A 16,374-nucleotide genomic window follows, 5' to 3' on the forward strand; every position below is an offset into this window, starting at 1 on the left:
ATTGTTTGGATGTTGCAGTTTTCTGTTGTCTCCAATGATATCTCTTGATGAGAATGGCACTATCCCTACAGGAACAATTTTGGTGGTGGGGGAGGACTACTGGATTCAGAAATACTGTTTGATGGACAGATGGAGATCAGGAAATATTTTTTTCAGCTCAAGTGGGTGAACCTTGGAATATGATGTCACAACAGTGAGTTATGCCCTCATCATACTTGCTTGGACTACTGTAATGAACTCTACAATAAGTTCCCCGTTGAAGATTATCCAGAATCTACCATTGGTGTTACACACCGATATAGGATACCGGTGTTCTGAGCTCTGGAATAGCTTTCTATTGGCTTCCAAGTGCATTCAAATGGCAGTTTTTAAAAAACTCTTAAAGCCCTACTATGACTTGGCATTGAAGTATCTCCAGGACTGCTTTTTCCACTCATTTTTAACTGAACAGATATGAAACTCATTTTTGTGAGGTGTGAAGTATAGCAAGTGCAGTCTTTCGGGGTCAGGATCTGTCTCATGGATTACCTTTCTTCCTGATATTCAATCAGCTTCCACTTTGTTAGGTTTTAGGAAAGAATTGAAAGCAAAGTTGTTTAGGAGAATATTGAGATTTTTAGGCCCATTTTTAGGAAATCTAGGAAAGGACTCACTGGAGAAGAGCCTAATGCTGGGAAAGATTGAAGGTAAAAGAAGAAAGGAACGACAGAGAACGAGGTAGCTGGATGGAGTCACTGAAGCAGTAGGCATGAGCTTAAATGGACTCCAGAGGATAGTAGAGGACAGGAAGGCCTGGTGGAATGTTGTCCATGGGATTGCGATGGGTCGGACGTAACTTCACAATTAACAACCACAAAAGGCCCATTTTTGTAATAGTTCTATCATACTGTTGTTTTAAATATTATTTTGATTGATTGTTCTTTCATTCTTATTGTCTGTAATATGGACATCGTAGGTCATCTGATGCTGTATTTTTTTTTAACCGCTATTTCTATGGATAGAAATTGAAGAAATTAAAAATAAGGTCACTCTTGAAATAGCTAAGTGATAGTATTGATTATGCCAAAAATAAATGGGAAAGCAGGAAAGCCTTAACTCGCATAAAGGACAGCAACAGCTCTCCCAAAATAAGACATCCCTTGATAATAAGCCCAATTGGGCTTTTGAGCGCATGGCAATAATGCCACGCACTTATTTCAGGGTTCAAAAAAAATATAAGACAGGGTCTTATTTTTGGGGAAACATGGTATCAAGCTGAAGAGTTCCTGGTCAAGCTTCATTCTGATATTTCTTGGAGTTCAACCCCCCTCCCCACGCCTTTTTGGGGATTCACTTTATGGCAAATGATTATCAAGCAGCTCCGACCATTCAGCACCTGACGACTCCACTATCTAGTGACACCAGTCTATGAGTCTATGGCAGAGGTGGGCAAATGTGGCCCTTTTCGACCTGTGGACTTCAACTCCCAGAATTCCTGAGAAGCCAAGCTGGCTCAGGAATTCTGGGAGTTGAAGTCCACAGGTCATAAAGGGGCCATATTTGCCCACCCCTGGTCTATGGCATTGGTTTCCAACCTTGGCAACTTTAAGCCTAGTGGACTTCAACTCCCAGAATTTTCTGGGAGTTGAAGTCCACCAGGCTTAAAGTTGCCAAGGTTGGAGACTCCTGGTCTATGAGGACAGGAATGTGGAGACGGGAATGGTCTCGGATTGAAGCCAGGGCTGCCTCGGCGCTTCCAAGGGCTCACCTTGCCGGCCGCCTCCCGCCTCCCGCCTTAGCGTGTCTTGGCCCTGCCTTCTCCCCGTCTACCGGCAGAGGTCGACCCTGTTTCTCCGGTACCGAGCTGGCTCCAAAGCGGAGCGGCGGGAGCTCTTGACATCACATCCAAGCTCCTCCTGCGCACGACCCCCTTCCAGCTCTTCAACTCCCCCCTTTCTCTTCCCCCAAACAAAACATTTCCGCTTGCGAGAGTCGGCCGTAAACCTAGCCGGGCAGGGCTGGGGAGGAATGGGAGAGGTCAAGAGCAGAAGTCGACACGACGCCGCCTGAGCAGCGCGCGGAGCCCGTCTCCCTCCGGGGCTTTTCCTTCGCCCGGCAGGAGGAGGACGCTCAGCCCCGCCGGGACCGAAGAGGCGCCCCTTTAGCCAGGCGCGCCAGCCAAATTCCTCCAGGTCTTCCCTGAGCAGCCGGCGGCTGCAAGAGGCGTGAGGCGTGAGGCGAGGCAGGCGGGCCACGGGCTCGGGGGGCCGCCCGCTCCGCTCCGCAGAGGCGAAATGCCAACCTTCGGGTGGCAAAGGTGAGAGGCGCTCGCCCACCTTCGCTCGCCTTCGCGCGCGGAGCGGCGTGTCCCCCACAACGCGCCTCCCCCCCGCGCGCGCTCGCTCGCCCCCATGCAGACACGCGCACGGGGGGGCGAGCCGGAGCCGCCGAAGATGGCAATGTCTGTGATCCAAGCGTGCCGCAGTCTGGCTCTTTCAACATGGCTGCTTTCCTTTTGTTTCGTGCATCTGCTCTGCCTGGATTTCACCGTGGCCGAAAAAGAAGAATGGTACACGGCCTTCGTGAACATCACTTATCCGGATCCCGGGGGCGGCGGGGGCAGCGAGCTGCGTAGCGAAAAAACGGAGTGTGGCCGCTACGGGGAACACTCGCCCAAAAACGAGGTCTGGGGGCAGGTGGTGATGACCTCGGCGACCGCTGACAGGCAAGCTTGCGACCCCAACGCTCGGTTCGCCGTGCCGGGCTCCGGCAAGCTCTGGATCGCCCTTGTCCCTAAAGGGAACTGTACTTACAAGGACAAGATTCGGCACGCCGCCTCCCAAAACGCCTCGGCCGTGGTCATCTACAACGTCGGCTCCAGCAATGCCAACGAGACGATTACGATGCCCCCCGCAGGTGAGTGGGAGGCACAACCTCCCCCCCTACACACACACACACACACACACACACACACACACACACACACACACGTTCGTCTGCACGTCTCTGTTGGAGGATTTCACTTCTGGACTCGGTTAAGGCTGCCAAATAGCCAAGGAGGTTATTAATAGCCCAGGCTCAGCCCTGTGTAATATCCTGAGGTCTGGCTACCTGCCTGTCTTATTACAAGGCAAGATCTAATGACCCTCTTCCTTGTCTTCAGTGTTATCTTGAAAAGTGGAGCAGTGAAAGTGGGAGAAATTGACCAGGCAAAGTGTTGGGTTGAATGACAGTAGATGCAAGGAGGTTTTTCAATGGACAAAAACCTATCAAGGGAGGGCAAGGTCAGGTGGGGCAAGGAAAGATGGGGGTTGCACAATAGGCTAGTCTAGTGTGTCCCACAAGATGCTAACACATAGCTAACCAAAGCTTGGTTTAACTGACTTTGCACAATGCAATGAAACATCAGCGTTCGTTCATAAATATTGGTGGGATAGCACAATATACTGAGTCACAAGATAGTCATACACGTTTTAGCTGAACATGTCAGACAAACCTTGTAAATGTCCTTGGTTTATGGCTCCCTAGCTTGTATGAAACCAGATAATGTATTTTAATCAATCACTGCTCATTAAACATTGGTAGGATGTGAACACAGCCTTTAAAAACTGTTAAAGACATCAAGAAGCTCACCAGGAGTAGATTGAACAGGAAGTAGAAACAAGTAGGAGCTTTGATGGAATATTGTGCACTTTATAGTGGAGTAGAGGGAACATACATCAAGGTTAAGACAGAGTACCTATTGGAATAATGTTGGAAAAGCTGCAGTTTATCTTCACTGTTTTATGCCATTGTTTTCAACCTCCCCTTCAAACTTAGTCAATTGGTCTGTAAGCAGTAAGATGATCGCTAGGATTATTGTGCTAAATTATTCTCTTTTTTTAGGTTGTTCATCTTCTAAAGTATTTCCCAGCAACACAGAGTTGTAAATCTCAGTTGCAGAAACCAATAAGGAGTAGCTGTGTTGACTGATACTGTGCTTTTTGATGCAACATGGAAAGTTTGAAAGTTCTGGGCCACTTCCTGAGTTCATGGGTTTGTGGTTTCTATGCTGAGTAGCAATAGTGTAAGCAGTTTTAGTGGCTTCTTTGGCTTCTGTTACTGTAGTTGAGAAGAAGCTGTGCTACGCCAGGAATGCAATTAGATTAATTACTGCTGCAAGATTTTACTTGGGAATTGCAATCTTAGTACAATTCCTGTGTTTCAGGGCTAGAATAATTTATCTAATTTCATTCATAAACATACACACACACATACAAAGTATATGTTTCCCATCAAATATCTCCATATATAATGTAAGCCTTTGTGTTATTTATCACTTACAACACAATATTGAAGTTATGTGATAATGCTTCTGGATATGGTCTAGTTTGCTGTAGTGTTAGAAAATGTTGTAAAATACCATAGTTACAATTTTAAAAGTTATGTAAGTCATAAAAGGTCCATGCTATGTATTTACTTAAATACTGTTCTTAGGACAAACTGGAGCTTACATGTATACACAGATAACACCTGTGACTGCTTCTTCATGGACACTGTCCTAGTGAGCCAAGGACATTTTGCTTTTTTATAATTTAAAAAATAACTTTCTATTCACAGTTATATGCTATTTTAAGATATTTCTGTATCCTATTTTCTTGCCAAACCCGTTTCATATTTGTTTGCAAAATAAGAGTAAATATGAAGTTTATTCAATGGTGAAATAAAAAAGGTACTCAGTAAAATAGCCTTTCATAGTGTTGCAGTTATTCTTCAAATCGGAGAAATCTATTAGACAAAATTACATTTTTTCTTTTAAAACAGAAGCATTACATATATAGATCTCATTGGATTTATTTCTAGTTAAATGACTTCAAAGGCAGGTAATAAAGTTTCCTGCATTACAATAATTACTGTACAGGCAACATGAAGGTATTTTATTGATTCAGTCTCCTGTTTTCCTTAGAAACTAAACTTGTATTTTAAGATAAGGAAATTGGGAAGTACAGTATTTTTTAAAAAAACAAAATGTGTCACTTTTATGCTTTCTAAGCATTACTAAAACGTTATAATAGCAATATATTTTTATATTACTAATTTCAGTAACTCTAATATAACAAATGACAGAATGCTACATCACTCCTTTATGTTCATCTCTACTATTTGCACTTTGATTTTTTTAACAAGGACTATGACCAATTTTTAGACACTAAAAGCTGGTTCAGTTCATTGGTTTTAGATTGTAAATAAAATACTTTGACAGATAAATAGGAAACCATGTGCGCTGAGAATATTTAACAAAAATGTAGGTTTAAAAGTTAGAATGATATCCTTTTCCATATAATTTCATATAGCTTGTATTGTAAAAAATATTTTACCATTTCTCTTTATAGTGAGCTGCCATGAACTGCCATTCATAATTCACAGCTTTTGAATGCTTTTTTAAAGTTAATCTGTCTTAATTTTATGGACATATGCAAATATGTTTAGTAATTTTGTGCTTTAAAAAAAGGATAATTATTTCAGTGACCTTCACTGTAATCCTCTAGTACAGATGATATTACATTCATATTGTATATTTTGAACAATAGACAAGTCAGTATTATTACTTAGAATCTAAAAGAGCACAAGTAGAATTCTGCAAGTATAAATTCTGTATTCCGTAACTCCTCCTGTCTGTTCCTGAAAGGCTTTCACAGGATCCAGTCCAGTCTAAAGAGCTGCAGTAGCTGGAAAGGAATTTGAAGTTGTAAACATCCCAAGAGCAGGAATTATGACAAGTATTCCAGCATTACTCTTGAATATACAAAAATGATCATCTTCACAGACTTGTGAATTTATTCATGGCTAAAAGAAGACTTTATGTTATTGGCAGGATCAGTCACCAATACAACAATTGCACAAGCTGGGAAAACTACATTAATCTATGAAAATTCAAATACATTATAGCAGTGTTCCTTTGAACTCAATTTGTTACATGATACTGTTTAAAGAATAAGGCAAAATGTCAATCCTGGACAATTAAAGATGTTACAACAGAATATCAGTGTGCTTATTATGTGCAAGATGCTTAACCTGCAAGGATGTGATGGAGAAAACTAGATAAGTATCAGGCTTGAGACACTTAAACTTATCTCACTTTACTGCAGTCCTAGTGAAATTTGCTGCCTTAAATGCTGTTGCCTATAAGAGGAAAGCTGCCACTGATAATCAAAGTGCATTCCTAGAGAAATTAGTTTCAGATCAAGGGAGGGAGGGAGAGGGGGGGAGGGAGAGAGGGAGGGAGAGAGAGGGAGGGAGGAGGAGGAGAAAGAGAGAGAAGGAAAGAGAAAGAGGGAGAGACACTTTCTAGGCAAAGGCTCGGTTGTCCTTCCTTGCTAAACCATGCTATAGATTGTTAGTGATGTCTGATTCTAGGCATTGTGATTTGCTAGCAACAGCTTATGGTTAACTTTCCTGTATGAGTCAGGCAATTATGGTTTATACAATAAGTATGGATAATACAAAAGCTAAATGTAGTGGGAAAGCCACATTTTGAAATTCCTTGTCAGTTTCATCTTGATGGTAAATTTTCTTTTAGTCTTGAAGCAAAGCTGATTCTCATTATGCCTATTTTATTGCACCCATATCCTAATTCCTGCCTTTTTAAAATAGAACTTATATCAGTGTCATTTGTTCAAAAAACACAGACAGCATTTTGTACCATTCCTAGTAGTGTCTGTTTTTGGCATTTCTGATTATACCAATTCTTATAGCTACTAGCGCTGACATAATATATTGCAGACTTATTCTCATATGGAAAGCATTACAGTGGAATGTTCTTCCACATTTTCCCCATTTCTGCCAATGACTCCCCAGATAAAAACAATAATGCCGTCTCTGAAAATGTCTACTTGTGTTGTGCGGCATATTTGTGTATGGGAAAAGAAAACTTTATGTTCACAGGGTTGAATACTTTAGCCAGTTAACTTTGAATAGTAGAGCAGACAAATGCATAATGCCAAATAAAATAAAATAAAAATCTTAAACCTTTCACATGGATAATGCTATATTTGTTAATCTTTTTACAGATCACTTCTTATAATAGCCCTGAAGTTAGTTATTAGCTGTTAAAACTTGTGAATTATCCAGCTTCATCATCTTACAGGATTCCATATCATCTTGATATGGAAGGATTTGTTAGCGTCAGTGAACTGGAAGTCAAGCTGCCAGAAGTTTCCAGTAGTGCTATTTTTCCTGGCAAGGGAAAGGTGAAGCTAAAACAATCCACAATAAAGGTGCAAAATGTTATTTTAAGAAAACCAGAGAAATCATAGGGCAATTTACAGCTATGATAAGAGTATTTGAATAATCATGGAAGAAATCTAAGAGAAGCAAATGGAATTGAAAGAAGAAGGAAACTCTTTACAAACGAGGTGGAAAAAAAACAAACATTTGCAGAGAAAGAGTATACACTTAAAAGTGAGATAGTGTAAATAATAGACCAACTGCCAAATAGAAAAGCACCTGGTGCAACTGAAATGCCCAAAAAACTGATTAAAGCTGCAGGAGAAATGCAGATCTGAGTCAGCAGTATGGTGTAAGATTGTATGGTCCAAACATTGGAAATGATTAGGGAGTAGAGTTAAATGCAAGAAGGCTGATACTAGAGATTGTAATTGACTAAACTATTCTACTGATGTCTCATGCAAGCAAGCTTTTGATTCAGATAAATTTGAGCCATTCATGGGAAGAAACATTCCAAATGTACAGTCTGCTTTCAAAAAGGTAGAGAGGTGTGGTCAGATAGTTAATGTAAGGTGGAAGAAATGAAGAAAACAAAACAAGAAACATTTTGTACCTTTATTTTTAATTGAAATAAAGGTACAAATAAAATAAAGGCTTTTTATTATATAGATTATGCCATAATGTAGATTATCTATGACACTTATAAAATGCCAAAACACAGCTGTAGTTTTCTGGAGAATCTTTGCAATGAAGAATTCACCAAGAGCCTTGGTGGCGCAGCAGACTAAAGCACTGTTAAGTAACATCAGCTGCTTGCCATTACTGCAAGTTCAGATCTCACCAGGCTCAAGGTTGACTCAGCCTTCCATCCTTTCGAGGTAGGTAAAATGAGGACCCGGATTGTGGGGGCAATAAACTGACTTTGTATAAAAAAAACACCGCTTGGGAGGGCCCAAAAGCCCTACTAAGCAGGTATATACAAAAGTATGAAGGCTATTGCTTAACGCATTGTAAGCTGCCCTGAGTCTCCAGAAAAGGGTGGCATATAAATCGAACCAATAAATAAATAAATAATTCCTTTATGAGCTAAAATTAGAGAAAGGGAGTAAAATAAGATTGCCTGTTTCCTGTTTTATATGCCCCATATATCATAAGAATGACAGAATTGGAAGAGCCAGAATTAAAATACAGAGTCAGATCACTAACAGTGTGCTAGTGTTAAATATTAGGGAGATGCTAGGTTGAGTGGGGTGACGGCTAATAATGAATGGCTACAATTCTGCTGCTTATAAATTTGGCTGCATTCTCAGTTAAAAGAAATATACCACTTATGTCAGCAATAGGACTGGGATTGCCGTTGCTAAGCAATGCAGTCATAAAGCAAAGCGTCACATAACTGCATTGCTTTGCCGATGACAATCCTGGCAGTCCCAGTTGCTGTCATAATCCAAAGATGTGTGAATGGGAAGCGGTGGGAATCCTAGGTGATGAGTGTGGTGGTGCAGCATGGGTGCTATGGAGGAGTGTGTGCTGCAGGGGAAGATCCAGGGTGCAGGAGGCATTTGAGTTGAGGGAAACAAGGGAAGGCTTGGGAAGTCTGGCATAAGATATGCAGGAGGGCAGGAAGGCCAGGAAGGTAGCGTGGTGTGAGCACAGGTTGGTTGAGGGGTGGATGCTGTAATGTGAGTGCAGGAAGGCCAGGAGATGGATGGCAGGGCAAGATGAATAGCACAGGAAGTGAAGGAGACTTACCACAGCAACTTGCAAGCTTTCCTGCTAGTTTCCCCATTAGCTGGCAGAGAAGGTGGCAAACAGCGACTGAGGGAAGCTGCAACCATTGTAAGTGCCAAATTGTGATCCCTTGATTGCAGGGGTACTGCAATGACCAGAACTTGAGGACTGGTCATAAGTATTACTCATTCAGCACCCACACAACTTTGATTACTGAGGACACCAAGGGAAGAAGTACAAAGCATAACAGATGGGTATCGTAGACCTTCTACTATATGAAAGACAGCTGTTAATTTTTTTTTTCTGAGATCTCATACAGGTAGTCCTTACAACAGTTAGTGACCATTCAAAGTTACAACTGCACTGAAAAAAGTGATTTATGACCATTTTTCACACTTGGCAACTGTTGCAGCATCCCCATAGTCATGTGATCAAAATTCAGATGTTTGGCAACAGACTCATATTTTGCATTGTCCTGGGATCATGTGATCCCCTTTGCGACCTTCTGACAAGCAACTGTCAATGGGAAAGCCAGATTCACTTAACAACCCTGTAACTATCTTAACAACTGCAGTGATTCAATTAACAACTGTGGTAAGAAAGGTCATAAAATGAGGCAAAATTTACTTAACAACTGTTTTGCTTAGCAACACAAATTTTGGGCTCAATTGTGGTTGTCGAGGACTACCTATAAATAAAGATATTTTATTTTTTATGTCAGTTCATCTAGTGTGTGCTTTCTTGTTTGCAACACTGACAACATTTTGCTTCTGGTATATGTTCAGGTGTTGTTTTTGCCTAGCTTACAACCATAAACTTTGTCTTATAATGTTTCTCAATGTATTCAGAAATCTTTAGACAAATATTTCCTAGTAATATCTGAAGTTGTATCTGAAGTCCTTAGACTATTCTAGCTAGTATACTTATAATATTTGCATATTATATATTATAATATTTGCAGTTTAGTTGTGTTTCATTCTGTAAACTGTAAACTGTAGTTGACTGAATTTGTTCAATACATGCAGCCAAAATCAAAGCACTTTATGACTCTGCATACTGTGTAAAACAGACCATTCTAAAAGTTCTAGATTTATGTAAACAAAATGTCTTAATTATTAACAGTTTCTAAAATAGACAAATCATTGATGTTAATTTTTCCATATTGTTTGCCTGCAGCTTGAAAAGGGAGGTTGAGTTGCTTCAGAGAACTGTTTATGCCATTCATCTCTTTTGTTATTCTTAGCTCTTCTGAGCTGTTTTTGCAAAACTGTAGTGAATGAATTTCTCTTTGCAAGGGGACTGTACTTTCTTATGATTTACGAGCTGACTGCTCCAATTCTCCCAACTATTGCACAATTGAACTGGATTCTTATCAGCTAGATAAAAGAGTTCCTCAGCTAGAGTTCCTCAACTCTGGACACTTGAAGATGTGTGGATTCAACTCCCAGAATTCCACAGCTAGCCACGAATTCTGGGAGTTGAAGTCCACACATCTTCATGTTGCCAAGCTTGAGAAACATTGAGAGTTATGTTGTATTGTCATCTCTATGCCTTTTGCAAGGTTAACTCTATTCATTGCAGTCTTTCAGAAAGTTATTTCTGTAAAATTCCAAGCACCACTGCTAAGGTGTTAGTCTTTTTTTAATTGGCCAACAGACAGTATCCAGTCTGTTCAAGTGAGCAACAACAAATGACTCAACGGTTTCTCAGGATCCTGACAATTATTGCCTGTGTCATAAACAGCATTCCTATTTGGGATGAAATGGTAGCTTTCTTGGGCTGAACACTCATAGCTGTGCTTAAAGTTCTTTTAGGCAGCTTGTAAACATTGTTGTCATTTTTACCTATAGGACAAAGAAATGAACTTTCCTCTGCTAATTGTTTATATTGTACATATAGAAATTGGAGTTCAGGGCAACATTTCAAACCATTCTGCAATATTATGAAAGATTTAAGTTACAGAGAACCATGCAATTTTCTTTACCTAAAGAAACTATAGGTTTAAAGCCTGTCTTGTAATGCCATGGTGTGGGGAGGTCTAGACCAGGGATAGCCAACCCACAACCCATGCAGCTCTGGATAGCTAGTAATGCAGCCCCACAACATCTTAAACCTTTAACATTAATTACACATTATTTACACATTATTATGATAAGGATTTGCTACCGTATTCTCCTCGTTTCTTGTCTCTCTCTGCCACTGCCCACTCACTAGCCAATGATTTATCCATAAGGATCTATCCATGGCATCAGCTGATTCGCCCATGAATTCTAGCAGTGTTTTTTGGCATCAGGAAAACTCAATGTAGAGGTTTGAAAGAAGACGAAGAGGCAATACCTGTAAAAGCACTGAGAGAGACTAAGAGATGGGGTCCTTGGATAACAGCTTTTATTCTGGGATCTATGACCAGGTTAGGAAAAAAAAACGTCTATCATGGAGGTATTTGATACTTCAAAAGCACACACATACATACATTCTTCATTCATAGTGGCCCAGACAAGCCAAAAGGTTAGACATACCTGGTCTAAAGGATACAATTTGAAAATTGGATAAAAATATTGAAATTGTTCTCCAACAAGAACTACGGTAAATCAGGTCTCCTGATTGTCTCTGGATGCAACCTAGCACCTTAGTAACCTAGCACAATTACATATGGTACTGTAATGATCTTCTCTTATCTCTTGTTCCTCCAGGAACAAGTAAAGTAATGATGAGATAAGGAAGACCTTCCTAAACCAATTCTTTGAAATTACAGTATCATAATAATTTCATTCCTGCTGCTGTTAATCTGAAACTTTGGAAGATTTATGGTGATATCAAGACTAGTCAGCCACCTTAGAGTAAAGTGAAATGAGGTTGATTTATTGGTGGTCTTCTTGCATGAAACTGGTCATTATTGTACATTAAGCCATAACCTGCTATTATTTTATGTATAGTGCATAAAATTCACAAAAACAATATATAAAATGTGTATCAAAATATAAAACACTAGATCAGTGAATTATTTTAAAAACACACAGTATGAATGATGAATAAAATTATGAATAAAATTAAATTATGAGCAGTTACTGGAGTGACTAAACCTGTGGCCAAATATCTAGATCATTTAGCCATTGGACAGCAGTGGCCTTGAGATGATGTAGTTCGTTTAGGAATCCAGGGAACCTTCTGAGGAGACATTCTGTCACAATACAATGTAAAGTTTGTTGAACATTTCCACAGTCACAGTTGGGATTATTAACCAGCCTCCATTTATATTTCCAATATTGGCACCTGCCATGGTTAGTTCAGATATGGTTGAGCACAGTTTTTCCTTGAGAAATCAAAGCCAAAGGGATGTTATACTGGATCAGACACTAAATTAAACAGATCTGGACTGGTGCCACTGCTATCTCAATGTCAAGGTCTTCTCTGACTAATTGCTGTCCATGTTTCCACAGCGGATTCTGTGATTTGAGTCTTGATATTTGATTATGACAGCCCTTGTGTATAGACTAGCCCCCTTGTGATATTCCTGAGCAAAGTGACTTTGTTATGGGGAGATACACACACACGCACACACACACACACACACACACAGAGAGAGAGAATCAGGAAAAGCATATATTTCAGCCAGATCTATAGCTAAAATGGATACACGAGAAAAGCAGTGTGCCTCAGTGGTGAAATCTAAAATTTGTTATACCGGTTCTGTAGGCGTGGCTTGGTGGGGGGAGTACTTTTAAAAGCATTTTTTCTACAACCTCTTCAGCGAAGAGGTTGTAAAAAATGCTTTCAAAAGGCTTTGACGATCCCAGCTGAGTTGCCTGATTGGCAGAGGCTTTTTTTAAAACTCAGCTTGGATCATCAGAGGCATTTTTAAAAAAAAGGTTTTTTTTCTTTTAAAAGCCTTTGACAATCCCAGCTGAGCTGCGCGATCATCAGAGGCTTTCCCCCCCTACTTTTAAAAGCATTTTTTCCGCCGAAGAGGTAGAAAAAATGCTTTTAAAAGTAAAAAAAAAGCCTCTGATGATTGTGCGGCTCAGCTGGGCATGGTGGGGTGGGGCAGAGATTTTTGCTACTGGTTCTCTGAACCACCCACCTCTATCGCTACTGGATCGGGTGATCCGGTCCGAACCGGGAGCATTTCACCCCTGGTGTGCCTACATTAGCAGTGTTGAAATGTGTGAGACAATTGTAAAAATAAAGAGGTGAAAATAATGGAAACATATTGAAGTGAAAAAGAAGAGGTTACTCAGTGAAAGAAGTACATTCTTGACCTTTTCCTTATCTTAGATTCATTCAGTTAAATTTTCTAGGCTCATTGAAGTATTTGTTTCACTGTCATTGAATGGAGAATAATCCCTCTAAAGTTTTCTGTTGCTTGCACGTTCCCTTTCTTTGTGGTTGGAGAAGATTTCTGGTATCTAGTTTCTCATCTTCTTTCTTCTCCTTAGATAGCTTTGAATTGTCTGGCACAGAAGATTTTTTTTATATTGCATTCTGTATGGCAAATAATACATTCTTGCTGGTAACTAAGAAAAACCATTTTTCACTAAAGAGAAAAAATTCTACTTGGCAGAAAGAATAACAGTGCCACTCCTAAAATTATTATTCTGCTACTTCTCTTCTCTTCTCTTCTCTTCTCTTCTCTTCTCTTCTCTTCTCTTCTCTTCTCTTCTCTTCCCTCCCCTCCCCTCCCCTCCCCTCTCCTTTTCTCTTAGGTTGAATACACAACCCCAATGGTTAACTGTATTAGTAAGTAGAGGGAAATACATACTTTTCTGTATCCCTTACACCAGTGTATATTTCATCTAATATATACAGGAATGAAACTAATATTTTTAGCATTAAAAATTGACAGGGAATTTTATTTTTCTTTTGAATGTAAGACCTGACTAAAATTTTGTTGAACATAGCATAATTAAGGGATACTACTTCTACATACCACACTTTCAAAGCAGTAAACACAGTTTGTATTAGTGATGCGCTAATACAAACTGGAATTACTTAGGGTTGATATTTTTAAATTGTTACCTAAAAATAAAAAATAAAAGGTTCATACTTCGTTAGGCTGCTTCACTTGACATGAACTTAAACATTGTAAGCACACTGATGCCATTTCAGCACTTCCCAAAGAGGTTGGTGTCATTGTGACTACAGTGTAGACTTGTTCTGGTCAATAAATACCTCTTTGCTGGTCCAGAGTTTAAGGGAGGTGACCTGGAAAAAAATATGCCAGCACCATTATTTAGGCAAAGGGGCCTGAAAAATTCTTTAAATTGGGAAACAAGATAATATTTGGATGTGACTTAACAAATGCCTTCCTAATTCATGAATGGTAAGAGGGAAAAGGATGTGCAGCACAATTAGATTTGCAGGATTCTGTTCGTATAGTCTACCTCAGTAAAGTTTAATTTTGGTCTTCCTCTAGAGTTGAATATTTTGATCTGGTTTATCTAGAGGGGCAGATACTATTTACTACATTTCTCCAAGTGGGAAAAAAACTAGCTGGAGGAGAGAATATAATTACGATTCAGCTTCTGCTGTTAGTTTACCTAGAATAACTTATATTACTCCATGATCTGGAAATAGGATAGGAAATATTGGCACTGTCTTTTCCAGAATTCTCAGCCCACATAACAAATTTTGAGGGGAAAAAACCCTGCATATAAGTAGATACGATTTGTTCATTTTATTTATCACAGGAATTTTTGATATCTTGCTGCACTGAATGTAGCATAATTAATTCAATAAAAGAAAAGGTTAATGACTAGCACATAATCATCCAATGATTATCATGACTGTTGGCAATCTGAATCTGGTTTTAGGATGATAGTGATTGTGCAGATTTATCAACTTGTCATAATTTGATTTGATTTTGATTTTTCACATTTGTGTAGGTATATATGGGTTATGGTTTTATGAGATAGGTGAGTCAATTCACTGTAACATATTCAAGAAACATTGGCTAAAAAATAATGGGTATGTGTACGATATACAAACCTAGTCATTTAAACCACTATACATATAATCTATATTTCTCTTTGCCACTAATGTGTTTTACGTGTGTAGCATTCCTGAATTTGTACATTTAGTAAAAGTATAGACTCACAGAATGACAGGGTGGCTAGTATTTCCAGAATCTGGAAAACCAAACTGTCTTTGCATTACTTGGTGAGGCTCACTAAATTGAAACTCTGCTTTGCCAGATGTTTTCTTAAACTCTCCTTAAAAACCAAGATAGAGGAAATTCTTGGATTTTCAAGCTCTAATAAAAGAGTATTTTTAAAGATTATGCTTTCATGGGAGAAGAATGAAATGTATTAAAGCCCACAAAAATACTAAGTAAAGTTAAAAATATTCAGGGGTAGAGGTTTAATCCCAATGCCATTCATTTTGTGGTAGAGTTTTTCAGCCCACATAATGTATAATACATTACAATTGCAGGCAATATTATCCATCTCCTTCCTTATGTCTCATTTTGCTTGTAAACAATTTTATACTGTATGAAAATATGAACATACGTAGCATTTTGGAGAACTTATTAAACGCAGTTATCTATACAGTATTAGCAAATCTTGTTATGTTCTCCCTTTGATTATATGGAGCCACATATTTCTTGAGGGTAAAGCAGCTGAAAGTTTTTTGTAGCCATTTCAGTCTATTATTTGTTTAGCACAATTCTGTCATTCCTATGTGGCAGCAGCATTCAAGTAGTTTAACTAGATGTTTGAAAAAGTAACTAGAACTGAATTCTAGTTTTCTTCAATTAGAAAAATATGTGTTCTCATCTGTGCTATGGTCTTCTACATGCAAATTGCATTGTATAACACTGTATGGTATAACCAACTTCATCCATAAGGTGCCTGGAATGGACCAAGTTCATGGGTGCATATATCCTAAGAGGTTGGTGGTGGTTGCAAAGCAAATGTGATCCGATCAGGACAATGGACTAATATTAATGTTCTGCACTATCAGATCACAGATTAGTCATTATGAAATGAATACTAGATTCAGAGTGTGGTTTCATATGAGTCAGATCATGCTATCTAGGCCAAGTCTATGGTTGCCATGGCAGTCATGAATTTCAACACCTACCTGTATTCAGTGATAATAATTGAAGTCTCCTGAATATGCATAATGAAGATTTTTTTTTTTATCATTAGCCCAGCAGTGAGGTCAAGAAGTCTAGGAAGGGATGTCCCTGGATAGTTGGGAGATGGTATGCAGCAAACCTTCCAAGTTGTCCCCAGCATCACTGGCACAGTGGTTAGAATCCAGTATTGTAGGCAAACTCTGCCCATAGCTTGGAGTTTGATCCTGACTGGCTCAAGGTTGACTTAGCCTTCCATCCTTCCAAGGTCAGTAAAATGGGGACATAGATTGTTGTGGGCAATATGGTAACATTGTAAACAGCCCAGGAGTGCTGTAAAGCACTATTGAGGCAGTATATAAATCTAAGTGCTATTGCTAAGT

The 16,374-nt window shown here is 39.3% G+C and overlaps 1 protein-coding gene across 2 annotated transcripts in view; it reads left to right on the plus strand.

The window, feature by feature from the left end:
* Positions 1 to 1,824: 1,824 nt before the first annotated feature.
* The window catches only part of RNF150 (ring finger protein 150), a 76,990-nt gene continuing 62,440 nt past the window's right edge, over positions 1,825 to 16,374 (plus strand). For both annotated transcript variants that reach the window (XM_087874556.1, XM_060686850.2), the window contains exon 1: positions 1,825 to 2,895. In XM_087874556.1, coding sequence (XP_087730682.1) covers positions 2,391 to 2,895 — 505 coding nt within the window. In that variant the 5' untranslated portion in view covers positions 1,825 to 2,390. The remainder of the gene's footprint in view (positions 2,896 to 16,374) is intronic.

The sequence above is a fragment of the Pantherophis guttatus genome, chromosome 8, assembly GCF_059756535.1.
Source record: "Pantherophis guttatus breed Tessera chromosome 8, ASM5975653v1, whole genome shotgun sequence".
NCBI lineage: Eukaryota > Metazoa > Chordata > Lepidosauria > Squamata > Colubridae > Pantherophis > Pantherophis guttatus.